This window comes from Amphibalanus amphitrite, unplaced genomic scaffold (genome assembly GCF_019059575.1).
Source record: "Amphibalanus amphitrite isolate SeventyFive unplaced genomic scaffold, NRLGWU_Aamphi_draft 000476F_arrow, whole genome shotgun sequence".
Lineage (NCBI taxonomy): Eukaryota > Metazoa > Arthropoda > Thecostraca > Balanomorpha > Balanidae > Amphibalanus > Amphibalanus amphitrite.
In genome coordinates this window covers 401371-427302 of record NW_024881970.1, presented here as the reverse complement: position 1 = coordinate 427302, position 25932 = coordinate 401371, and the positions used below count along the sequence as shown (strand labels likewise).

The 25932-nt window shown below is 51.2% G+C and overlaps 2 protein-coding genes and 1 long non-coding RNA gene across 3 annotated transcripts in view; 2 read left to right on the top strand and 1 right to left on the bottom strand.

The window, feature by feature from the left end:
• The window catches only part of LOC122392250 (Down syndrome cell adhesion molecule-like protein Dscam2), a 118303-nt gene that overhangs the window by 32500 nt on the left and 59871 nt on the right, over positions 1 to 25932 (bottom strand). The window contains exons 15-19 of the mRNA XM_043386918.1: positions 18096 to 18236; positions 5445 to 5592; positions 4035 to 4183; positions 2304 to 2432; positions 1215 to 1348 (exon numbers count right to left, since the gene is read on the bottom strand). Coding sequence (XP_043242853.1) covers positions 1215 to 1348; positions 2304 to 2432; positions 4035 to 4183; positions 5445 to 5592; positions 18096 to 18236 — 701 coding nt within the window. The remainder of the gene's footprint in view (positions 1 to 1214; positions 1349 to 2303; positions 2433 to 4034; positions 4184 to 5444; positions 5593 to 18095; positions 18237 to 25932) is intronic.
• LOC122392251 lies at positions 9911 to 12532 on the top strand. The gene is made up of 2 exons (XM_043386919.1): positions 9911 to 10960; positions 11435 to 12532. Exons 1-2 carry the CDS (start codon positions 9947 to 9949, stop codon positions 12131 to 12133), a joined length of 1713 nt encoding a protein of 570 aa, XP_043242854.1. The 5' UTR covers positions 9911 to 9946; the 3' UTR covers positions 12134 to 12532.
• LOC122392252 lies at positions 13698 to 16706 on the top strand. Its single transcript, XR_006258484.1, has 2 exons — positions 13698 to 14031; positions 16628 to 16706. It is a non-coding gene; the product is annotated as an uncharacterized LOC122392252 (long non-coding RNA).

Sequence of the window (25932 nt, the reverse complement as noted above, 5' to 3'; positions counted from 1 at the left end):
TCCAAATCAAAGGACTATCCGTTTCCCGGCTGTGTAGCGGCAATTCTATCTGTTTGTCAAATTCCAAACTTCAGCAGCTTGCAACGAAAGTCATCTCAACTTCAGCCGTACCCACGGAAAAGCGAGAAATATTCCACAAGTTGGCGACCCTGTTTTTATACCGGAGCGAAATGTCGGGTGCCATCTGTTCACATGCCAAGGCCTGTCTTCGATCGTGAAGTGTTTTCCCTCGCGGCATTCGCTCTGTCCCGCTACTTCTACCCGCTCGGTCGACCCGGCAGCTCGAGTGGGCTACCACGACTACAGCCCCTACTCGGCGCCCCGAGAGAGTGCGGCCAGCTGTACTGCCGCTCAACTTGTTTGCAAATCACTCCGGAGCCGGGCCGCTAATTTGGCCGAGTTTATCTGGGCCACACTCGGCTAACGAGCCAACATTAGTGCTCGTCGCTGGACGCCACGGCTCGCTACCACAGCACTGTCGATTGATGGTGAACCGTGGCTGAAACACCGCCTCATCCACTCCTAACGAACGGAGAAAACGGACGGGAAATACAGACCGTGGGCGGGCTGTATCGCATGCTCCGCGCGGGGGTAGCAACACGTCATCGTACATTGCCATGCATTTATGTCATCGTTTTTATTTAGGGGTTATATAATCAGTAACCGCTTGAAAATACTGGCCTCATTTACATTTGAAATTAGTCGGACCTATAATTCAAGATGGTAGTGTTGATAAAACAATGCATCAAACTCGCAGTTGGAAACAATAGCGCTCACTTTTAAGCATGATCTATGACGTACAAGTACGGTTTTGAATCACTCTGATCACAAAGTTATTAACCATTAAATATGTGGCAATGCATTAATGTATAAGCCAGAGCCCGCATTTCGATAGGTGTTAAGCGCTGTGACATTTGCACTGACCGTGGTCAGTGGTCATGAAGCGTTTCAAAGCTTTGACATTATATTAATTAGCTTGCACTGGGCAAGTGCAGCTTGATCTAACCATATATGGCTCCATACCTTTTGAGCCCAGAATAACTCCAACTCAGCCGCCTTTCAGCTGAGTCGGAGTGTACACTCGGAATGACCCATTCCCGGTCAGCTGTGCTAAATATACGGCTCAGAGTAACTAATATACGGCTCAGATGTACGGCTCAGAGTAACTAATATACGGCTCAGAGTATCTAAATATACGTCTCAGATTGACTCACCTCAATGGTTGAACTGGGCTGACTGCGGCCCACGTCGTTGAGTGAGAGCACGCGCAGCTGATAGGTGACCCAGGGCCGCAGGCCGGTTAGCGTTGTGCGCGTGCCTCGCTCCACAGCTGACTCAAGCCACGTGCCTGAGAAAAACGACACAAGTCAGTGACGGATGTAACGTGAAATGACTGGATCAGCAGAGTCGGGTGAAGCGGGAACAGAGGGAGCATTCTAGTATGGATGGCGACCTTACGTCGTTACATGCTTTATTCAAGTCGTATTCACTTGCATGTTTGAAGAGTATCGTAAATTACCAGCGTGTGAGCTACTCAACAAGTCTCGCAATATTGCATTCAGTTTTGCTTATTTCTACTGTAAATGCACTTTTACTGAAGCCCGCATTTTATTACTCTTTTCTTACCAAGTATTTTGATGACTTTGGATGTTTTTATTTGCCTTTTTACTAAGGTGACGTACAGAACCAACAAACGAATTGTGGTTGCTCCACATCATTTTATCCAAATCGAGCATCAGTCTATCTGCTTCCCACAACAGCCTTGGCAGAAAAGAAGAAGATGTTTCCGTTCAGAGTCAAGTCATTCCGAAGAGCTGCCTTTTGAATGGCGTGGCTTCATTGCGGCCTTATTCAGTCGGAGAGCCGGCGAAATTCACTTCCGAAATCTCTCCGATCTCCGTGTCGTCCAATTCGAACGCTCATTCAATTCACCGATTTTCCTGTTATGACAGGATGTTTTCGAGGCTAAAATGAAGCTCTGTTCAAAAGGACGAAGCACGAATAGATAAAACAATACCCACTTAGCAACTGTGAAAAATTTTGTGGGAGCGACCTGGTATCCGGCTTCACGAGGGCTAAGCATAAATTACTAGGAACAATGAGGCGCCTGCAATGTAGGCACACATGAGTCGATTCAATCCTGATAGAATTCCACGGTTTGTTCAATGAGCACACGAGCAATGACCTGAGTCGATGTACTGTAGGGTAAACGGTGGGCCTGGTTAGGTATACATAGCAACTAGACAACTGGACAATTAGGCATAGTAACCGGACGAGCGGGCTGGCCGGTGCCGACCACTCACCGTTTATGGTTGCCGGTCGGTACTGGACGATAAACTTTAGTTCTGTGGTGGGGTCAGGACCCCAGGTCAGAGACAGAGACCGACTGCCCACCGTCTCCAGGTTGATATGTGTTGGTCGAACGGGTGCCTCTGCAATGGAGCGTATCTCATCAGAAATGACTTACATCCTCGTATACATTAGATAAAAATGACAAACACTCATTACAGGCCCGACAACAATGCAGCTCTTCGAAAAGAACATGTCACGATGGAGTGCCTGTAGACAGTTACGAGGGAACGTTGTCAGGACAAACCACATCAAGCTGTGTCCGCCTCAAGCAGTTGTGAGTGTAGGACTGTTAAATCATATGGCCGTGAGCTACACAAAATGAATATGGTCGTCAATACAAGGCTTAGAGAACGATAGCGTCCTTTATCACCCGAAAACAAAGACATAAAGCAGAGCATTGCACTTTCAAAGCACATCTTTGACTCATATGGTGTGAAATATCCTTACATACACGAAATATCAAACATAATTAAATAAGTGACGTAACTACTCGTCAGGTCGAAAAACGTGAGTGATCTGTCCCAATATGATCCGGCAGCACGTTATTTGTGATCTGCCACGTGCGCTATCCTCATTACAGCAACAGTGACCCTGACTGGCCTCTGGGATGGAATCAGCTATAATCTGGGGCTCAGCGTCCCTGCTCACGACATTGTCTGATTGAATCTGACCACGCTCCGATGGCGACGGTGGCGGCGGATAGCCAGTGGAGATTATAGCACCGGGTTCTTCGGTACTTTTAGCGACGTCTTATGCAAGGATCGGCGAAGTTATAAGCTTGTCATACTTCAGCGCTCGAGCGGCGGAAATGACGTATTTTGTTTAAGAGCGGGTGACTTTGAAATGTCCATAAGCATATTTTTGCTCCAGAAAAATCAAACAATGAAAGTACTGTCGTAGCTCAGTCGCTGATAACCCTAGTATTCAATAACTAAAAAAATGGATGGACAAAATGAATAATCATGGACGAAATGATGGACGAAATGAATAATCAAATTAATAACATGCGCGTTGGAAAAGTGAAATGGTGATGAAGGATGGTGCTGGAATAGTGAGTGATCTTTGAGAACGTCATGGTGGAATGTAATAGGTCTTCTGTAGACTTTGTGGCCATCCGGAGACTCACTGAAGCCAGGTCAGGCCATCATTTTGGGTATATTTCACTGGAATATGCATCATCGCGGTCCTGAGCCCCACCACTCGTCATTGACGTTGGATGCCTCTACAGGGTGGGAGAGGAGAACCCAGCAGGAGCAGCGGAGTGATCAGGAGAGCGGGCCATCGGGGAGTACCATCTGCCGGCGGGGAGGCCACGTGGACACGACAATCGATACGAATGTCATCCGACGGCCATCAATTCGGCGGCGGCCGCCCGTCCCGGCGGACCTAATTCTCGGGCGTAAATCAGCCGCCGGGCGCCGGCACTGCGCGCCTGGAGGTGTCGGCACCAGTCGCCACAGCGCGGCCAGTTCGCCGTCCGCCGCCGAACCGACCGCGCCTCTGATGATGGTCCTGTTATGGTTGAGGTTTATCTCGCTCCACCGTGGCGGAGAAGACTATAAATCAGTTTCGATTCGATGGATGAGCTCAGCCTGGATGTGTGTAGATTTATCCAGTCGGCAGGGCAGTAAGTCACAGGGTGGTGGGTCGGAGCGGGGCGAACCGATACGTCGTCAGCATACCTTTGACAGTGAGAAATGCATACAGATGGGCGCGCCCGAAGTCGTTCTCGGCCGCACAGATGTACTGGCCACTGTCGCTGATGAGAGTCTCGGAGAACCTCAGCAGCTTGGCGGACGTTTCGCCGGAGCTCTCCTCCAGAACGGCCAGCCTGCGACCGAGCGAACGCGACGTGACCGAGGGCACCACACCGGGGATCGACCTGCCGTCGTATCGAGCACGACAGAAACGGATGCAGCCCTGCAAATCTTATTTAGTATCGGTGATCGTAAATGCGCTGTAATGCGACAGCCGGCGCCAGATGTTGCAAATTGCATTCGGAAAATGTCATTCGAACGCTGGCGAAGGGTTTCATTTTAAACTCTGAGCCGCAGCGGCGCATTGATCGGAGGAAAATGGAAACCATTGCAGCCATTTCGGCCAGTGTTTGAACAAAAAGTTCACCGTCCAATTCGCTGACGGGTTTCCAGGTAAAGTCTATAGCGGATAGCACACATTTGGGGGAGATATCGCAAGTATCTTGTATGATATCGGGTAGATTTGGGGAGATATCGCAAGCATCCAAAGAAGAATGAAAATGTGTTTTGCGTGTAGGCTGGTATTTGAAACCAGCGCACCGCCTGCTTTCAGCCGGCAAGATGCCGTTGATTAGACCTGTCGAGCAGGGCGGCGATCGTGCCTTGCGGTACAGTATACCAGCGCAGGTGGTGTGACGTAGACTGTACCGCAGAGCGCGTGTGTCGTGCGGTACAGTCTACCAGCCCAGGTACTGGCGCAAACATGCCATACCAACCAACGTGGGACGTGACATTCCTTATTGGTGTAAAGGCATGCACCGGCTCGCGAATGCATAAGACCAATCAGATGCAGAGTACATATAGGCTCCTATAGATATTTGTATTCATATTAAAATATAAATAAATAGTAATAATTACGGTGGATAAATGAAACGTCCAACATATCAAGAGATGACCAAATTATACCTACACAACTATCTTACAATGATGGAGTAGCATCATTCGCTCTTGTCAACAAATGATTTCATTACTTTGTTATTGTCCTCGGCTGTGTGGCCCTAGCCGCTGCGCCACTGCGTGTTTGCACTGGTGAATGGCCTATTTTGGCAGGGTTGAGCCCTAACATGATGAGCGCATCTGTCATCCCCATACGGCGCTGAACAGTGGAAGGCGGGTCGGCGGCAGCGTGTCATTGAGAGACAGCACGCCAGCAGAACGGTCGCCGGCACACGCATAATTGGTTGGCCTATAGGCTGCAGGTAATCGGTACCGTTCTGAATGACGGTTCTATGTCAACCTCCACTAGCCCTGTTACGAACAATTATCTCGATCGATGCTAACACAACGAGCCAACACAGTTCCTGGCGCTGACACGTCCCTCTACGTGCTACCTACCTGTGGTCGCTGGCGAGGGCCAGGTCGCGACCTGACCTCATCCAGGTCACAGCCATTGGCCGGTCACCGATGACGTCACAGCGCACCTCGACCGGCTGACCTTGGATGACCCTGACGCTGGCAGGTGTGACCTTGACCTGAGGCGGCACTGGAAAACAGGGTGGCGCCGAGGCTCAGGCAGCGACACAGGGCAAATACTCGCGGTTTGACGTGATCGGATTTCAAAATGGGATATGGATAACGCTTAAATGGGATAACGCTTTGTACAGCTCTTCTAAAACATTACATGTAACGTTCCTAGCTAACGATCTTGAAGCTTGATATGATTGACGTTTTAGGTATAAGAATAGACCGAAATAATGGAGATCTCAGTTGCAGCAGACTGCGGCCAGGATACAAGTTGCAGAATTGAGATCAGACTCGGGTAATTTGATCACAATCAAGTTTTTCAAAGCCTTTCAGTTTATTTGGCTACTGGTAAATCCAGATGTTATCCTTCCTCGTTAACGGCTAACGCTGATGTCTATACACTCCTGGATTCATCCCTAGTGAAAAAGTCCTAAAGGATTTCGCCAGAATCCCCACAATCCTTAAGGATCCATAAGGACCCATAAGGATCAGATATGAAATCCTTAAGGACTCTACGGACCCTCTTGAATCCTTAAAGGGAGATAATGACCTTTTTCCGCAAAATCTGAGTTAGGATCATTTTCTGACAAAACACAACAAGTTATAATGTAAATTAAAACCATTTTGCTCAATGCGGTACCTTGCCGCAAATATCTCAACTTGAAGTCACGTTAGCGGGGAGCGCTGAAAATGACCGTTGAATAAGTACTTACATCACTTTTTGGTACTTGCATGTAATTTTGTAAAATGAGCGTATTCCTTACATTTGATCTTCATCACATCTAGTTAGTTAATGGTCGTCTATAGTGCCTTCAAAAGATATTCATGGTTTGGGGGTGGTTTATGTCTAAATTTACGCAACTATTTTTCCTGTTCATCATCTGAGGCCATATGCTGCTATTTTAGTAGCAACGACTCAATTTTGAATCGGTTGTTGTGATTAGTAGCCTCTTACCTTTTTTTACCTTCACCCGTGACCCGTGTTGATGTACCCTACCTTTCCTCACCCAGTAAAACTTTCCTCTATTTGCCCGCCCCTGTCCTGAATCCATCACTTTTTGTTAGTGATGTAATGCTTCCATTTTTCACCGAGCCGATTTCGTTTTGTTTTTATCCTTTCCAGTCAGTCTGGATCCATCTGTCGCCGTGTTACCGCTACCTGTAAAGTAATAAACCGGCAGAGAAGTTGACGTTGGAATTTCAAGTTGCTAACCAGAGGAATCGGCCTGTAATTTTAGCGTATCTACTACATAGTCCTCCGCGGCCGGATGACTGTTTTTTCAGTCATTTGCTTCTTTGTTCTTTGCTGATTGCTTTGAAGATTTGCGCTGTGATTTGACATCAAGATGCCTGACAAGATGAGTGAGGAAGTGGAGGTGTTGGTGAAGGACAGAACTCTGCTTAGAGGTAAGGCCACAAAGCTGGCCCGTGACTTGAAAGACTACAGGGCAGGAGTAGTCGATCAAGATGACTTGGCGTACAAAATTCATGTTTTGGAGCAGCTAGAGCAGAAGATGGTTTCTTTGCAGGATGTTCTGACTGTCAAGGGAGTGTTTGACGAGAGTTCACATTTAGATGGCATCAGGGAGGAGGTTTTCAAGGCAAAACGTCATCTGTCAAGGATTGAGAATGTGTCTGCTCAACCAGCCCCAGCTCAGTCTGACTCTACTGACCTGAGGGCATCTGATGTAAAGATTCCAGTATTTTCTGGAGATCTGTTACAGTGGTCGGAATTCTGGGACCTGTTTGAGGTTGGTGTGCACACCAATTCAAGGTATGTGAATGTACAGAAGTTCAGCATACTAAAGAGCCACCTCTCTGGTTTAGCACTGCAATGTGTTAAAGGTATACCAGTGTCTGATGCTTGCTACCAGTCAGCTGTGGATGCATTGAAAGACCGATTCTGTAAAATCGAGAGAGTGAAGGAGGAGATCATGAAAAGGTTGTTGAACATGCCCAGTGTCAGTGACGACCTATCTGCCATGAGATCCTTCATAGACCATCTGATGTCACATGTGAGGACACTGACCGCGATGGGAGTAAGCTGTGCTAACCTGTCGAGCCTGCTTCTTCCCATAGCCAAGGGAAAGCTGCCAGAGTCGTGGAGGCTCGAATGGGCGCGCCAGCACCAGCCGGATCCAGGGTTGGAGGACTTCCTCGGGTTTCTTCGCAAGGAGATGGACATGAGGGAGGAAGCCAACATCGGCGCCAGGCATCCTGTCCCTCCGGAACGGAGCCCACTGCACTCAGTGAGTATGCTGGCGGTGAGTCGGAACCGAACAACCCCTGCCAGTGCTGCATGGACCTGCGTGGCTTGCCAAAAGGATAAACATGGCCTGAGCAAGTGTCTTGACTATCAGAGAATGTCTGTTGATGATAGATGGCTTGTAGTGAGGAGGGCTGGTTTGTGCTATCAGTGCCTGGGGCCGCACTTTGCTCGTGACTGCCGCAGCTCCAACTGCCGTGTGTGTGGAGAGCGACACCACACCAGCCTCCACAGTGAGCCAGGACGCCAGCCCGGAGCTGGTACCCGTGACCGACGGCCGCCCGCACACCGAGCGGACAGCCGTCCTCAGCAACTGCCTCCCTGCCGCGAGGGGAGCTACCTACCAGATCTGCCACCGCCAACGCCAGTTGGTCAGCAACCTCAACGTCCAGGTTGGTCGCCCGCTGTTCCCCGCCAGGCCATGAATGTCGCCGCTGCTTGCGCTGTTGATGTGCCACAGCCAGTCTTACCAACGCCAGTCTCACCACAGCCGCTAGTGCCATCATCCAGCACTACCGCTAGGGTGAATACCGCTTGTGCTATGCCCGACGTGCATATGACGCCGTGTGCTGTCGCTCACTGCTCACCTGATGCTTGCCTGCTGGAGGCTGCTCCGTCTGACCGACCTGCTGCATGCGAAAACTTGTGTTACATGCAGACAGCTCTGGTGGAGGCGTCTGGACCGCGGGGTACATGCCAGCTTCGCGTTCTTCTCGACGGCGGCTCGGACTCGTCGTACGTGAGGACATCTGCAGCGGAGCTACTCGGTCTGCCCACGGTGGGGAGAGGTGTGTTCGCCTGCCTGGGCTTCCAGGAGCGGCTCGAGGAGCCGAGGATGTATGAGAAGGTGAGGCTGTCTCTGCGGAGCCGTCACGGTGGGGAGCCTCACGTCTTCGATCTGTGGAAGACTGATCGTCTCTGTTCCCAACTGACCCCCGCCCGACCGCCTACTGCCGTATTTATACCGCATCTTCTGCTTGCTGATGATTTTGAGGGTGGGCCGGTGGACGTGTTGATCGGCGCCGACCTGATGTACAGAGTTGTGTTGTGGGAGCAGGTGAAGCTGACTGACCATCTCAGGGCCCTGGAGACTGTGTTCGGCTACGTCCTGCACGGCCGAGATGGGTCACCGGTGGACTGCGAGCCGGTGGACTGCGCGTCTGTGAAGTACGCGCTCCGTTGCTGCCGGCTTCCGTCGCCAGACTTCAAGCCGGAGCAGCTCTGGAGTCTGGAGGCGCTCGGCATCTCCGGGGACGAGGACGAGAGATCACCGATGAAGCCGAAGTGGAGTGACGCCGAACAGAGGTACGAAATGAACCTACTGTGGAAGTCTGATGATCGCCCCCTCTCTAACCTCAGCTCAGCAGCAGCCCGGATCGGACGCATGGAGGGACGGCTCACAGTCCCCGAGCGGGAAGCGTACCAGAGACACCTGGAAGATCTGTATAGAGCCGGCGTGATCGAGACGCCGCCCAACGATGACCTACAAGGGTTCTACCTGCCGCACCGCGGCATCTGGCGCGGTGGAAAGCTGCGGGTGGTCTTCGACGGCTCTGCCCGGGACGCCACTGGCCACAGCCTGAATGACTACCTGGAGCCGGGAAGCAATCTGCTCAGACGTCTGCCTGCCGTGCTGCTCAACTTCAGACGAGACGCCGTGGGAGCTCAGACAGACATACGTGCTGCCTTTCACCAGGTTTCGGTGTCCGAGGAGGACCGAAAGTACCTACAGTTTCTGTGGGACGGACAGCGTCTTCGTTTCCGCAGAGTTCCGTTCGGTATAACATGTTCCCCATTCATGCTGCTGCAAACTATCTCTGTTCACCTGGACCTGTACTGTGGGGAGGAGCCGGGTCTGTGCGAGAAGTTGCAATGTGGCCTGTACATGGATGATGTGTGCACCTCCTTCTGCAGCAGAGCCGAAGCTGAGTCGAGCATGTCGCGGGCGGAGGAGATCTTCCGCGACGCAGGCATGGAGTTGCACAAGCGGCGCATCTCCGGTGACGCTGACAGCGAGGCCAACGTTCTGGGTCTTCTGTGGAACCCCGCCACGGACCTGCTCGCAGTGAGTGTACCTGGCTTCCATGTGGCCAAGACCAGGAGAGAGATGCTGTCCCTGCTGAGTAAGCCGTTTGACCCGCTCGGTGTACTCTCTCCGTGGCTTGTTGTCGGCAGGTCTCTGTTCCAGAGAACGTGGGGAGTCGGATGCACGGTCAGCTGGGATGAGGAGCTGCCCCCACAGCTACAGGAGGAGCTAGCAGAATGGCTCACACACGCACCAGACCGAACTGTATGGTTCCCCCGCGCGCTGCTGACGAATGACTGTGACGTCACCTACCATGTCTTTTGTGATGCCTCAAAGAAAGCGTATTGTTGTGTCATCTACGCTGTGCAGGGTGGGGAGTCCAGGCTGCTCATGTCCAAATCTCGTCTCGCGCCCCTGACTCCCGCCCTCAGCGTGCCCAGACTTGAACTGATGGGCGCCCTCATCGGCGCCAGGCTGATGGACTTTGTCAGACAGGCGTTGAGTCTGGAGAGCCCACAAGTCGTCTATTGGACCGACTCCATGGACGTCATCTTCTGGCTGAAGAGCAAGAAGAAGCTGAAGCTGTTCGTGCAGAACAGAGTGACCACCATCCTCCAGTTGACTCGAGCGGAGCAATGGCACCACGTAAGAGGACAAGACAACCCGGCCGACCTGGGGACGAGAGGTATGTCCATGACCGCTCTGGAGAAGTGTGATCTGTGGTGGCGAGGACCGACATTTCTCCGACAGGGACCTGATACCAGGATCTGCTGTGGACCGACAGTCGAGGCCGACAGTCTGCAGCCGTCTCAGGAGGCCACCAGTGAAGTGAAGCTGCAGAAGCCCCCGTTAAAGCTGACCCTGCTGACGACGCGAAGTGACACAAGTGAGACCCTACCGTTTGACATTACGTCATGTTCTACCCTCACACAGGCTGTGCTGAGGCTCGCGTGGGTGTTCCGTTTCGTCACCAACAGCCGCCTACCGAGGGAGGAGCGCCGGACGGGTCCGCTGACGCCCGAGGAGAAGAGACTGAGCCTCCGCTTCTGGATCAGAGAGGCACAGGCCCGTGCCTACAGAGAGGAGACCAACGCCGTACGTGCCGGTAAACTGCTGCCGGCCGGCTCACCGCTTCAAAAGCTGCATCCACAGCTAAGTGACGATGGCGTGCTGGAGGCGACGCTGCGCAGTGGGGAGCGGGCTGTACCTGTGCTGCCCGACCTGGCCCATGTCACCACTCTGATTGTCGATGACGCGCACCGCCTCTGCTTCCACCAGGGGACGCGGGTAACCCTCTCCCTGCTGACTGCTGAGTACGCGGTGAGGAGACGCACGGTGCGTCGAATCGTTGAAACCTGTCGCCGATGCCGTCGTTACCGATGCGTACCGTACCGATCACCTGAGGGAGCACTGCCCAACTTCAGAACACAGCCGAGCCGTCCATTTGCCAAAGTCGGTGTCGATTTTTTCGGCCCACTGTACGTTGATCAGAGCCAGGCGAAAGTGTGGGTGCTTTTGATAACATGTGCCACTTCCCGTGCGGTGCACTTAGAGCTTGTTCGCTCACAGGCCACCGCTGACGTGATCCTGGCGCTGAGACGGTTCTGCGCCATCCGAGGGACGCCAGCTCTGGTGTACAGCGACAACGCTCGGACGTTCCGGGCCTTGCTTGGCCACCTACCCCGGTCGGTAACGTGGAAGTTCATCCCTGAGGCTGCCCCCTGGTGGGGAGGGTACTGGGAGCGTTTGGTGGGCGTGACAAAGAAGGCTCTTCGCATCACCCTACATCAGTGCCACCTGACGTTTGAGGAGTTGTCTGCCACGATGTATGAGCTCGCTTTTTTCATAAACCTGCGCCCCCTCACCCAGGGCGATGGTGAAGATCTCCTTACCCCCGCCCACCTGCTGTTCGGCGTGACGAGCATAGACGGTGTCTTGTGCCCAACATTGAAAGAGTGTTCCATCAGCAGGGCCTGGCGTCACCAAAAGCGGGTCTGCGACCATCTGATCCGGCGGTGGTGTGATGAGTACCGCAACGCTCTCCGCTGCTGGAGCGTCTCGCCCCGTGGACGACCTAGCCGTACACCGCGCGTGGGAGACGTGGTGCTAGTCCACAGTGAGAGGCCGCGCGGCCGGTGGCCTGTGGCGCGAGTGACGCGGCTGCTGGCGGGACCGGACGGCCACGTGAGGGCCGCCGTCATCAGCCTGCGCGGGCGGAGCACTCGCCGCCCTGTCAGCCGCCTGTTCCTGCTGGAGGCGGCGGACTGAGTCGGACTGAGTCGTACCGGTGCAGTGATCGGGACGAGTTACGTCGCCGCGAACTATCGCAGAGTGCTGTGCCTTTTGTCGTATTCATCGTTCTGTTTGTTTTTCGAAATCGGTCGTGCGCTCGATTTCGAGTGGGGAGTGTGTTGTGATTAGTAGCCTCTTACCTTTTTTTACCTTCACCCGTGACCCGTGTTGATGTACCCTACCTTTCCTCACCCAGTAAAACTTTCCTCTATTTGCCCGCCCCTGTCCTGAATCCATCACTTTTTGTTAGTGATGTAATGCTTCCATTTTTCACCGAGCCGATTTCGTTTTGTTTTTATCCTTTCCAGTCAGTCTGGATCCATCTGTCGCCGTGTTACCGCTACCTGTAAAGTAATAAACCGGCAGAGAAGTTGACGTTGGAATTTCAAGTTGCTAACCAGAGGAATCGGCCTGTAATTTTAGCGTATCTACTACATCGGTCCCGCCGACTGCACAATAAAAGAAGATAGATACAACACTTTTGCGGCATCACTGAAAAACTTATGCAGTACTGTTATCAAAATTATCATAACACCGTTCGACAAACCTGAAGTCTTTTTGAAATAAATATGCTTGTATTTTTCGCTTCAGGCTCTGAGGCCAAAATAATGAATTTCGTAGTCGCAATCGCAAGATTTGGCTGCGTTTCTGGCGCATGCCGTTCATTTGTGGCGCAAAATAATACTTGGAAACAAAGAAGAGTAGGCACTATGTACGAATCTAATTAATTCTAAACCGAATTAACTCTAATTCAAATTAGAATCCTTACAACCAAGCAACGACAAGGCGATAACATAAACAAAAACCCAAGCGTCGCTGTTTGAAACAAAAGCGCCATATACCGCGACTTTTTTTATAGAGAAGGACAAGAAGGACAACGCATTTCGGTGGGTGTTACAAGTACTGCAAGTACTGCTTCTTTTTTGCAAAAATAAAAACCTTTTTCACATACGAAAATGTGCTAGGAAATTTTCATATTTTATAGAAACTACAGTAGAAATAGTATAGATGTCGAGTAATTTTTATTAAAGAAAAAAGAAAGCTAATTATCTCCCTTTAAGGACGCATTCGCCGATCCGTAAGGATTTTAGGGCGATGTTTGGTATCCTTAAGGATCGCTCAGTATTCCGTAAGGAAATTGCTACTTGCTAGTGTCGCTTAATCCTTCAGGATAGCCGATGCAGCCAGTACGTCAATCATTATGGAGTGATTGAATCATCCCTACTATTATTCCGTGCTCCGTATCCGATAATTTCTTAGCCATAGCCCATATGACATATACGGCATGTAAAAACTTTGTGACGGACCAAAGCAGCGTTCGCTATCAGCATAGGCGCGGGAACCGGGAGGCGAGGGGGGCAGTGGGAGCAGCTTGCCCCCACTTTTGTGCTGAACTTTGAAATTAAATATTTTCGATTTATGGCATTTCTCGATATTGCGAGTGCCAAAACCGGTGATTGTGAGCCAGGGATAACAATTTGCCTATCTTAACTCAGAATTAATATTCAGCTGGGATGGTCACCTAATGTCCACGCTGGGTTCACCCAGACTCCAAATCGGATAGACGAATAGTTCTGATAAAAAGTACCTATTGGTATCTCAACCAAGTGCCACAGTATGCATGTATCGTATGGCCTTAGTGCCACCGGTGCCACAGTGTTTGCGCTGTGCTCTTTCAGAGACCGTACCGACTGGAATTTAGCGACCGCTGACCGTTTTAAAGACTGTACGGGCGGCAGCGGGCGGTCTGATCCTCGCCTCCGGCAAGAGGGGAGACCGCGCGTCCCCCTGTCGCATTGTGCCGCTGCCGCTCGCGGGATGCGGACGAGTCTGTTGAGTGTGTTGTGCCGTCTGCCGTCTCCTCTTCGGGCCATGTAAGTCTCTGCCATGCTGTGTATCAATGAGATAATTGATCCTAGTTATTGCATTGATAGATACAAAAACCGGCGCTGAAACGTAGATAACCCGAGTAATTTCCGGCCCATCTCTCTCCTGTCGGTGCTCTCGAAGTTATGTGAAAAAGTTGTTTGTATGCAGCTGTCGTCCTTTCTTGCTACTAATCACCTGTTGGTCAATTCGCAATATGCATATAGAGCTGCTCACTCGACGGAGGATGCTTTGACCGATGCTGTCGAGTGGATGACGCGGCGCATCGACGAGGGTGACATCGTAGCTGTAACTTCAATTGACTTGAGCCGCGCTTTTGATAGCGTTGATCACGACGTCCTCCTTACGAAACTCTGCTGGTATGGAATAGATCCGAATTGGTTCCGAAGCTACCTGTCTGGTCGGCAACAGGTAGTGAGAGGCGGGTCTCTATCTTTGCCTCTGTCTCACGGTGTTCCACAGGGCTCCTTAGTTGGTCCCATCCTCTTCAGCATCTTCACAAATGATCTTCCAGCATATGTTCCCCACGGACGCTTGGTTTCTTATGCCGACGACACACAGTTACTAGATTCCACCGACCCCGCATCTCTGTCTACCCTAAAAGCGAGACAGGAGGAAAGCCTCAGTGCTGTTCTCAACTACTTCACGTCAAACTCTTTGAAAATGAACCCATCGAAGACTAGCCTTCTCATTTCTAGCACCCCCCAGAACCTGAAGAAAGCCTCAGCTTTCCATTTAAACCTACCGGGACATGTACTCCAGCCATCTTCTCAAGTGAAGATGCTAGGTGTAACCATTGATCCCAGCCTATCCTGGGAAAAGCACATTTCCAGTGTCGTCAAAAAATGCAATGCCGTCCTTATTTCTCTCTACAAAATTCGACATCACCTCTCAGCTGATGTTTTGAAACTTCTCATTCAATGTCATGTCTTCCCCCACATCATTTACTGCCTCTCAGTCTGGGGCGGGGCTGTAGGTTGTCACCTCAAGCGGGTGCAGAAAGTCATTAATTTCGCAGCTAGAATCGTATCTGGGGCGAAACACCGTGATCACATTTCCCCCGTGTTGTCTGCACTGGGCTGGCCCAAAATCACGGATTTAGTCACCTATCGCGACAACATTCGTGTTTTCAGAGCGCTGAAGGACCCGCTCGCTCCCGCGGCATTACGCACTTTGTTCACAACACGGGCGGCTGTGTCTGCGCGCGCCACACGCTCCACGCTGTCGGGTGCATTAGAGTTACCAAATTATCGCTTATCAATGTCGAGACGAGCTTTTTCCTACCGAGCGGCAACCTCCTGGAACCACCTCCCACCCACCACCACTAGCTCTGGAACACGGCCCCCGCCGAAGTTAGTTGGTAGCACTGCTGCTCCACGGCGTACATTTCCTACCAGCCCATAGGGTTTACATGTTAAATGGCCTGTTTTCGGCGAGCGATATCTCGGTCAACCTTTGATGGAATCAATGGTTCTTAGTCTCAAATGATAGATCGATGAATTTTCTTTCGACAATTCCTCTACCATTTTTCACGAAACCCAGCCAATCTTCTACGGCGTACAGGGTAAAGATTTCTCTGCACGCCAGCACCCCCGATCCGGCTCTCCGATCGTCGGCGCGCGGTCCTCGGTAGCGCAGTCGGTAGCGTATCGGGCTACGGATCCGAGGGTCGTGAGTTCGAATCCTGGGAGCGCCGCGTGATTTCGGCTAGAATTGAATGATGTAGATTCTTGAATGTTTGCATAATCAATTATTAATAGCTAATTGAATGTATCTGCCCACTAACCGGCCCCTAAAACCTGTTATTTAAGAAATTTAATAAATGAATGTCACGTGCGCGTCACGACTGCCAACCATAAGCGCTACCATATTCTAGTTGGAACTAAGTTTTTGCTAGTACCGACCACATATAGTAGGTTTTCTAGTAGTTATACTAGAAATTCCTACCAAAGTTCGTCCTACCCTTCACTCAATATACCCTGCTGGAACACACGCTGAGTTTCTTCGCCACCTTGCTGCCTAGCGCTTTAGCCTTCTGTCATATCCGTGAAAATTGTGACGCGCTGGCTGCTCTGCACTCATCAGTCTACTGCGGCAGTGTTTGTGCATGTGTGCGTGTACGTGTGTGTGTGTGGGGGGGGGGGACGGGCTAGGTGTACCATGTCTTTTGTGTGTGTGATCGAATCAAATACTAAACCATGCAATGGAATGATTCGAAATACATTGAACTGAACGTTCACTTCAATTAATGGCGATCGTCGTCGTCATTCATTTGGCTGCGGCAAATGAAAGTACTACCGGTAGCGTCTTTTAGCGTCATGCCTTAGAACGAGGCCCAGGTAAATATGAATAATAGAATGGATTCAGGGTAGTAGGACGTAGGTGCATATGTGATGCATTGCTAAATGAACATTCACAGGCATCTAAGCTGGAAATGACTGAACTGAATTTACTCAAAGGCTCACCAATATTCTTTGGCTGGGACTGCAGTCTAAGCCTAAGAGTAGAATTCGTGAGCCTTTGAGTAGGTATTGTTGATCAGTATATTACTGTTATTACATAGGAATATCCGCCTTGTTACAGGAACGCAGGATGCGAGACTCGACAGGCGACGGGCGACTCAACCGCTCAAGATGTGTAGAATGTGGATGGCGAAGGAGCGGCGGCCGAGGACGTGTGACGTGATAATATCTGAAGCGTGGCTGACTCGAAAAAGTGTAGACTTATCTTCATGTAAATATGTTTTTCGGAAGTCCTCGGCTCATATTTCTCGGAGCCTCAGCTGCAACCTGCGAATGCCTAGAGCTCCATATATGTATACCCGGTCGCCTGTGGTTGGCGGCTGCTCCATTCCTGGCAATGAAAAATGGCTAAATGTGCTTGTTTTAAGTAAAAAATATAGCACCAGAGACCGTACAAATGTGTTTGCTAGGGTTTGATCCTTACGGATTTATATATCGTTCATTAAGGAAGAGCCTCAAAATCCTTGAGGATTGTCGCCAAGATCCTTAAAGATTTTGCTACAAATCTTTACGGAAAAGTCACAAAGTCCTTAAAGATTATTACCAATGTCCTTAAAGACATTGCTAGAGATCCTTAAGGATTTAGCTAAAAATCCTTACGGATTTTCCGCAGAATCCTTAAGGAATTTCTAACAAAATCCTTAAGGATTGTGTATCAATTTCGTACAAGGATTTTGTTAAGGATCGTCCTTAAGAAATACATAGGACTGTCCTTAAGGATTTTTTCACTAGGGATATGAGCTGCATGAATAGTAAAACTTCAAGCGCAAAGTCAAGTTTATGTTTATCAAAGAATTGCTCGTTTTAGGAAGCTAATTTCTCTAAGTGCTCTCATAAGCTTAGCTGCAAGCGAAATAATCGTCAGCCGCGTTCATGCAACATTTTCATTCGCTGACAACACATGGTGGAATATATTCATCCACAATAAATAAATATAGATAATGTTTGCGATCAGAATGGGCGTCAATCATAACAAATTGTCGTTAACGTCAGAAAATAACCACCTTAGGTGAGATGTTACGGTGATGATGGCTGCAGGACACGCCATGGGCCTCCCGATATGGGCCAAACGGTGGACTGGACGGCGACGGGGAACACTGAGGACTGAACCGCGAGGGTGACTGGTAGGGAGGGATCAGGTGCTACAGGAGTGTGCTCCTGACCGGACCGGACTTTGATCGGTACTGGCAAAACACATGATATAGCTGCCGAGCTGAGTTGTGAATCATGAATCTATTATTTCCCTTGGTTGTCATTATGCATGCATTATAACGAGCCCGTTGCACATAACGAGCTCTAACAGAGCCCAACTGAAAGGGGAGCTGCCGCGTGTTACAATGACGCCTTGACACCGACAGCAATATACGATAGCTACTTTTCCATTTATTTTCCAGGCAAATAAATACTTTAATTTGAATCTTCGAAATGGTGGTCAAGGGCACGGGTATGCACTGAATTTTCCTCATTTCTGTTTTGAAACTTACAAATTTCTCCCATATCTGTCTCGCTGGTATTAAAATCTCACTCACCTCTGACTCTGATATGAATTGTCTTTGTGAGCCGTGGCGACACGCCGTTGACCGCCTGGCACGTGTAGGTGCCAGAATGTGTGCCATTGATATCGGTCAGTAGCAGCGTGCCGTTCCTCTGGGGCAGGTCAGTCCCAACACCTGTCGAAAGTCACAGCCACCATCAGTTACGGTTACCCGCCAGTGATTCGACAGGTTCCAGACGATACATCTTCAGCATTTCCAGCTCCGTCATGTGTTGCACATTTATAAAATGTTTGTCTTTATTCAACTGAATTAGTCAGTCAAACGTTCACTTAATAAAAAAATCCCAATTAATCTCCTATTACTGTTGTCAAAGAAAAAAATAATTTACGAGTATAATCATCATCTTTTTAGCAACTAAGCCAGACTAGTATCAAGTTTAAGAGTCTTACGCTGAACCGTCCTTTTATATCACATTCTTCACTTCTTTCTGCTGACTCATTGTTCTTTTTCCCAATGATCACCTGATTTATGGACGGCCATTGGCATGCCGTCAGCACATGCTGGTGACCCTAATTTTTGCGTTCAGCCTGCAAATGACGCCGCTGGACCGAAGCACTGCAGCGGTCCGTAAAAGATTAATCGACACAGCTCTCAGTGGGTGTTTTCATACAGGGTGGACCAAAAAGGATGGAAACATTTTAAACTCGTATAAAACATGTATCATTGCATGCATGTGACTGGGAATGATACCAAACAAGAGTACATTTCGTGGACATTCATAATGGCATCACTCTCATATGCTTTCTCTCGTTTTCAGTCTCTCACAGCAGATGTTCGAAATGACCACCTTCGCCAGACAGGCACAGAGCGATCAGCCTGGCTGCTGACACGATAGCCCGCTTGTATGGCTCACACAGCCTTGCTGATCGCTCTCTTCAGTTCAGAGGCTTTCTGAACCATCCTTGTAGACCTGGTCCCTGAGATGACCCCACAGTAAAACATCCATAGGGGTCAGGTCGGATGAGTAGGTAGGCCAGTTCCGACTGGCACCGCGGGATATCAGCCGGTCACCGAAGTGGTTTTCGATGCACTTGAGCGTTGTTTTTGCGATGTGAGGAGGCGCACCGTCTCGCTGGAACCACATAAGGTCTATGATGAGGCTGCCATGCTTCGTTTGGACTCGCTCTCAGAACTTTCTCGGCGCCGCCTGGTATGCGCTGTTGATTGACGGTCACAGTGTCGCCGCTCCCTTCCTCGAACAAAGGTGGACCCACAATTCCTTTTCCGCTGAGGGCACACCATTTCGGTGACCTTGCTGCTGTGCAGTGACTTCTTTATCATCTCATCTCAAGGGCCAGGTCTACAAGGAAGGTCTCTGTGATCTGAAGAGAGCGATCACCAAGACTGTGTGAGCCATACCAGCGAACATGTGTCGTCGGGCTATCGCGTCAGCCACCAGACCGGCCGCTCTGTGCCTGTCTCGCGAAAGTAGTCTCTTCGAACATTTGCTGTGAGAGACTGAAAACGAGAGAAAGCAGATGAGAGTGATGCCGTTATGAATTTCCACGAAATGTACTCTCGTTTGGTACCATTTCCAGTCACATGCATGCAATACTGCATGTTTTATGCGAGTTCAAAATGTTTCCATCCTTTTTGGTCCACCCTGTAGAGCAAGTAGGATTCGATGGACCATTTGTCCAGCGTCTCGCAATAATCCAGCTAGGTGTCGGCTCAACAGCCGTAAGTAAGAGTTCTAATAACAGCTAAGCCGATGAAGGGTGGCATTTTCTAGTGGAAAATGCTTATAAAGGTCCCAATATCGGATTGCTTTCCTCTCGGTCGAGGTATTTTCCCCAGTTTCTGATATGCGGCGCTAGATGATACATGAAAATACCAGCAGGAGTTGAAGTGTTATGGCAATTTATGGAAGCTGTTATTGGGATGTCTGTTCAATATATGTAACATGTAACTTACTGAATGAAACTGCTGCTTTCTTTTCAAACGGACCTCTCGGTAATAAAAATAGAAAAGTAAAAAAGTATGGTTTAAAAGTGTTTGGTGATAGGCTTTAAATATCATCTTAGGATTCCCGATACTGGGTTACTTCTATTTTGATGAGAAGGTCACCTATCCTGAAAACGAAATGTATTTGATGCGCGCGACTAACAGTGGCGCGCAGCAAAGCCTTTCTCTGCCCGCGGGCGCAAACTGTAGCCTGTAGCGACACCTACCGCACGGCGTGAGCACCACCGGCCCTCAGGCCTCAGTGAGCGCCCGCAGTGCCACGTGACAATATGTGTTCTGTGTGCTTTCGGAATTCCTTTGCGTCTGGTGCGCACCAACAGTGCGGTGCGCCGCTTTTCAATTACAGGCGAGTCCTTCCCGTGTCGGGATTATATCTAGTGCCTAGTCTTACGGCCCGGTGCGGCCGTCTCGTTGTCTGCTTCCCCGTCTCCGGCGGCGCGTCAGTGCGGCCGGTTGGTGACCCCGGCCCTGCACGCCTGACTCCGCTAACGGCACAGCCGCTGACAGTAGTTTTGTCGCGGTTTTTCTATCTTCCCGTGGCACTGTGCGGCAGTTTCGCTTCGGGCTGCGGCGCTGTCCGCGACTACGCTCGACTCCCGTGGGCGGCCTGAGCTAATCGTTTTGCATAGACCACTAATCCGCGGCCATCTCTGTCCCTTTGTCCGGCGCGTCCCCCTACCGGGCCGCTTCCCCTCCCTCGCTCCCTCCCCACCCCGGGGGTGGGGATGGTCGTACCGATACGCGCCGCCAGGCGGCGGCACCGACCGGACCGAGTGCCGGCGACGCGGCCGCGAGCGTCGGCGGTCTGCTGCGCTGCGCGGCGCGACTCGGGATGCTGGAGCCGCAGCCGCAGTCTCCGTATCTCGCCGGCGCGCCTGGGCGCACGTAGACTTATGGCAACCTGGCGCCCGGGCGCATACAGTTTCGTCAGCTAGGCTCGTTCCGGTGGCTTTTTCATGTTCAAGGGGCGGGGTTTCACGTGCATGTATTGCCAGTCCAGGCCGTCTTCAATTTTTTTTCTTACTTTTACAGATTCCTAAACCGTGACCTGGATCGCAGTGATTTCTCGTGGCTTTTTCAGACCGGACAGTATGTTTTTCGCAAATTGGTCTGTTTCGACCAAATATACTCTACGTACTCCTCACTTCTTGTCACCAGTGTGCTTGCTTTCATCCAAAGTACCCATGGACCATGTGTCATATGTTGTGCATGTTTTTATACTTCACGGCTATGTTCCTGCCTGGTTGATCTGACCTTGCCCCCACTACAGGGATCTAACATTCATGTCGCATTTCATACGTAATTGTGCGCGGTCGTCACCGAGTTTATGACGCGAGACGCTCCATGCGAGACAATACCTACAGTCCAGGCTACCAACAGCCCAATTTTTGGGCATGTTGCCAACACTGCTTCGACGCCGTTTTCCGGAGTCCGAGGTGACCCTGCGTGCCTCGTGTCCTACACCCGTTTTCTTGAACGACGTCACGCTCATTTATTTCCACAATGAAATGGTGTCGCTAGGGGTAGCCAGTAAGAGTTGGTAGCATTAGGCTAAATGGGCGCTCAAAAACTACCACCCCATATGGCTCCTAATCTATGTTAAATCATTTCTTTCAAGCAAGCCTCACACGTTCCCCAATGCAAAAGATGAGGGACGTGTATAGGTGCAAGTGCAATGTTGTATATGTATAGTGCAAGTTGCGTTTGCACGTAAAAATGTTGCGACATATTTCACATTTACTGGCTCAAACAGCTCCAATACTCCTTTCTTTTTCTCTCACAGATTATCGGGCTGTTCGTTCACTAAGCAATATGCTCCCATACATCTGAAAATCTCGTGGTAGAAGAAGACCTGGATCAAACGGTCGGCGATGCTAACGGAGCTGAGCGATAATCAGGTCCTCTGGAAATTGGATCTACTATGTACATTGTACATATATAATGAAATTCTCTGAATGCAATATGTTGATTACCAACCTTTACGTTAGACACAGAGTGAACCATTTCCCTTAAAGGGCCTACACCAATTTTTACAGAAGTATTTTTTTTTAACACGACCGATAGCCTGGTTACCTATCGATGGTGGCTTCGTTGTGAAAAGCTCACGTGACGCGTTTCAACTTCAACATTGGCCAGCGCAAACCATCCGCTCACTCGATCTTATGTACATTTTGACCTTCTGTTCACTCTTCCCCCTCGCTCGGCGGCGCATGTGCGCCGCCCGCTCAGCTCGCAGCTGTCTCGGCCTGGGCGCCGGGCGCGCCCTGTTGGGTTGTCCAGTCGATCAGCGGGCTGGCCCTGGCGCATGTCTTTTTTTTCTCGCCGGCGGCGTCCGGTCAGTTTTTGGTTGGCTTGGGTCACCCGTAGGTACCCCGAGGAGTGGCGCACCGGTCGGCGACTTATAACCAAGCTGCATGTTTATCGCTAGCGGCGGCCGGTCGGTCATTGGTTGGCTTGAGGGCCACATGCCCCCCTAGCGGCGCACGTCCGTCCTGTGCTGTCGGCCGCCGCGCAGTCGCCTGGGCGCTGTAATAATATAACGCAGGTGGCGGGTCGGCGTTTTTGCTTTTTTTTTCCTTTTTTACAGCTACGACAGGACATTGTCGCCAGCGGCGAGCGTTTTCGTTTGTGAGGGGCCTGGTGCACCCTGTGGGTTTCGATCGGCAATCTTTGACCCAGCGCGCATGCTCCTTGCCGGCAGTGACCGGCCGGTCAGTCAGTGGTAGGCCTGAGGGCCCGACGCGCCCCGAGGGGTGTCATATCAGTCGCGAGCGTGCATGCTTCTCGCCAGCGGTGATCGGTCGGCTGTGGCAGGCCTGAGGGCCCGACGGGCACTGCGGGGTGCCCCACCAGGTCGCGAGTTGACCCAGCGTGCATGCTTATTGCCAGCGGTGCAGTCGGTCGGCAGTGGCAGGCCTGAGGGCCCGACGCGCCCCGAGGGGTGTTTTATCCGTCGCGAGCGTGCATGCTTCTCGCCAGCGGTGATCGGTCGTCTGTGGCAGGCCTGAGGGCCCGACGCGCCCTGTGGGGTGTATCATCGGGCAGCGGGTTGACCCGATGTCGTGCATGTTTTCTCAAGGTGGCGTTATGTCGGTCAGCGGTTGACTGAGGTTCTACCGGCCCGGACGGGGCTTATTCCTAGGCTGAATGGGTTAAGGCGATAATCGGTCAGCGGTTAACCAAACGGGCATATACACATCGCCGGAACCGCCTTACCGGTCAACGGTTAACCCGACTCTATCCCTGGCCTGACCCGCTGCGTGCACCCGGTCGGGTGTCTCGGTCGGTGACCGGTTGACACGACGTGCATGCGCATTTTGCCGGTCAGCAGTTGACCGGCAGCACGCCCCCCCCCCCCCTGAGAGGTTTTGGTCGGTCGGTGGTCGACCTGAAGCCCATACATATCGCCGGCTGCCGGCTGTCGGCCAGCAGATAGCATGCATGCAGCCCTGTGGGGCGCATGGTCGGGCAACAAGTGCATTAGCGTCGCCACGGGGGGGCAAGCGGGGCAGCTTGCCCCCTCAACCTCGGACCGGGCACCCCCTGAAATCGATACAGATCCGATGAGATTTTGGAGTCGGGAAAAAATGGGGGTACCTTTCTGAGACTGCCTGTGAGGTCAGACTCGGTTGGAGCGTGCTGTTCAAACCAGAGTCGGAGCCGCAGTTGCCAAAATTTTCAAGATTCCGGCTCCAGACTCGGAAATGTCAATGCTGTGATTCATTCCATGTTCCTATATATTCATTTCATGTTCCTTCCGGTCGGAGCCCATGCGGTTCTACCCAAAGACGGAGTCGGAGCCGCCAAAATATTGAACACCCCGACTCCAGCCTCGCAAATGTCAATGCTTTGGTTCAATCCATTCCATTCCTATGTAGTTGGTTCTTTATAACATTTTATAGCTGATTTTATAAGTTTTGGATTGCTGACACATAATTTTCGTTCAAAGCGTGACAGGAAATATTCGGGGCCTTTCTCAACTCTCGTCAAATGTCTGCGACAGGCTCAAGTACCGTTCAAGTGCTGCAGGGCTCATGAGCTTGCTTTTCACACAGACTCCTGAGGAGCTCCACGGAGCTTTAAGAAGCTTTCAGAGGCCTCAAGCCGGCCTCTGAGAGTCTACTGTCAATGTTCTCTGAGGGCCCATAAAGGGATCTTTGATGACCTTACTGTCTTACATACATAGATAGACCTCTGAAGGGCCACACGAATCTTTGGGGATACCCTCGAAAATTTCTGAGAGCCTTAATTAACCCGCGCCCCGTAGGGGGGGGGGCTAGCTTCTGATAGTTCAGCCGAACTTATGAGGCGACAGACTTTGCTAACCCCAAGCCGGCATCTGATGGGCCGCAACACATGCTTCTCATGTCCCTACGTAGGGTCCTTAGGGATTCGACTCAGATCCCGAGGGTTCACACTGTTATATGAGGGCTGCAGGCTCACCCTGGGCCTAGTCTCTTAGCGCTGCCGCCCACACTGGCTTCTGAGGGCCCCACCTTGGGCTCGGAAAGCCCTAAAGCACCACATGCACGTAAATATTTGGGGTGATCCACGCCGATCTCCGGGATCCTAAGCAGGATTCTGAGAGTCCACACTGACCCTGAATGGCCTGAAATGGCCTAAAAGTTCCAAGCCTATCTCTAAGGGATCCCTTGTCGCTATACCGTGCGTGGCTTTTGGTCCCGTTAAACATTTTTTTTTTTGCTCGCGTTTGCAGCGCTTCCCTTCACATGAAAAACGAGAAATTTTTTGTTCACACTCGAGTGAACAAAACACTTCCTCTTACTGGAGCAAAGATGAATTACTTCCGATTCATCCTTCCGACATTCGCTCTCTACCGAATGCCCAACTTAGCTACAATCGGCGGCTGGGATAAGCCCTATGCATTTCACGTAAAACCTCTGCATGCATGCGTGAATGGAGGTTTTAGCAAGGTGATCCGATTAAATGGAGCGTTTTTCACCTTTTTCTGGGTGATTATCATGAGCGACGAGCGTCTGCACAGGGGCCCTCTGCAGTGCGTCGGCAACCGCAGCCACTAATTCTACCGGTCGTTTTTGTCCAGAAATTTCAAAATTTCGAATTTTTCTTTAAAAAAATTATATGTCAATGCCAGAAGGAAAACTTTATCACTATCGGATTCCTCGCACCATTGCGCGTCGAATGATATGTAAAACAAGTGACTGACGCCTGGGGAAAGGCAAGATTTAACACAAAACTTGATTTTGCCCCCCCAACCGAAAATCTCTGGCGACGCCTATGAACAAGTGGACCCGACGTGCATGGATATCGCCGCGGCGAATATCGGTCAGTGGCGGGCCTGAGGGCCCGGTGCGCACCTGAGGGTGCCAGTGGCCTGAGGGCCTGACACGCACCTGAGGGTGCCGGTCGGTCAACGGTTTGACCCGACGTGCATGCATACCGCCGGCGGCATACGACCGGTCATGGCGGGCCTGAGGGCCTGATATGCACCTGAGGGTGCCAGTGGCCTGAGGGCCTAATCCGCACCTGAGGGTGCCAGTTGGTCAACGGTTTGACCTGACGTGCATGCATACCGCCGGCGGCGAACAGCTAGACAGTGGCGAGCCCGAGGGCCTGGCGGGCGACTCTGAAGGAAGCATGGCCAGTCAGCGGTTGTTCTCGACTTGCATGCGGTCGCGGGGGTCGGTCAGCATGAGGGTTATCCGGTAAGTCATCGGTTTGACATAGACGTTCGTGCGAATAGCGGGTAGCGTTTTGGTGGTGGCGTTCGTTCCCCGAGAGTGGTTCGGGCGGTCATCAAAATGCCGCGCATGCCTATCGCCGGCTACGTCTGCCGGTCAGTACTTGGCCTGCATGCCAACCC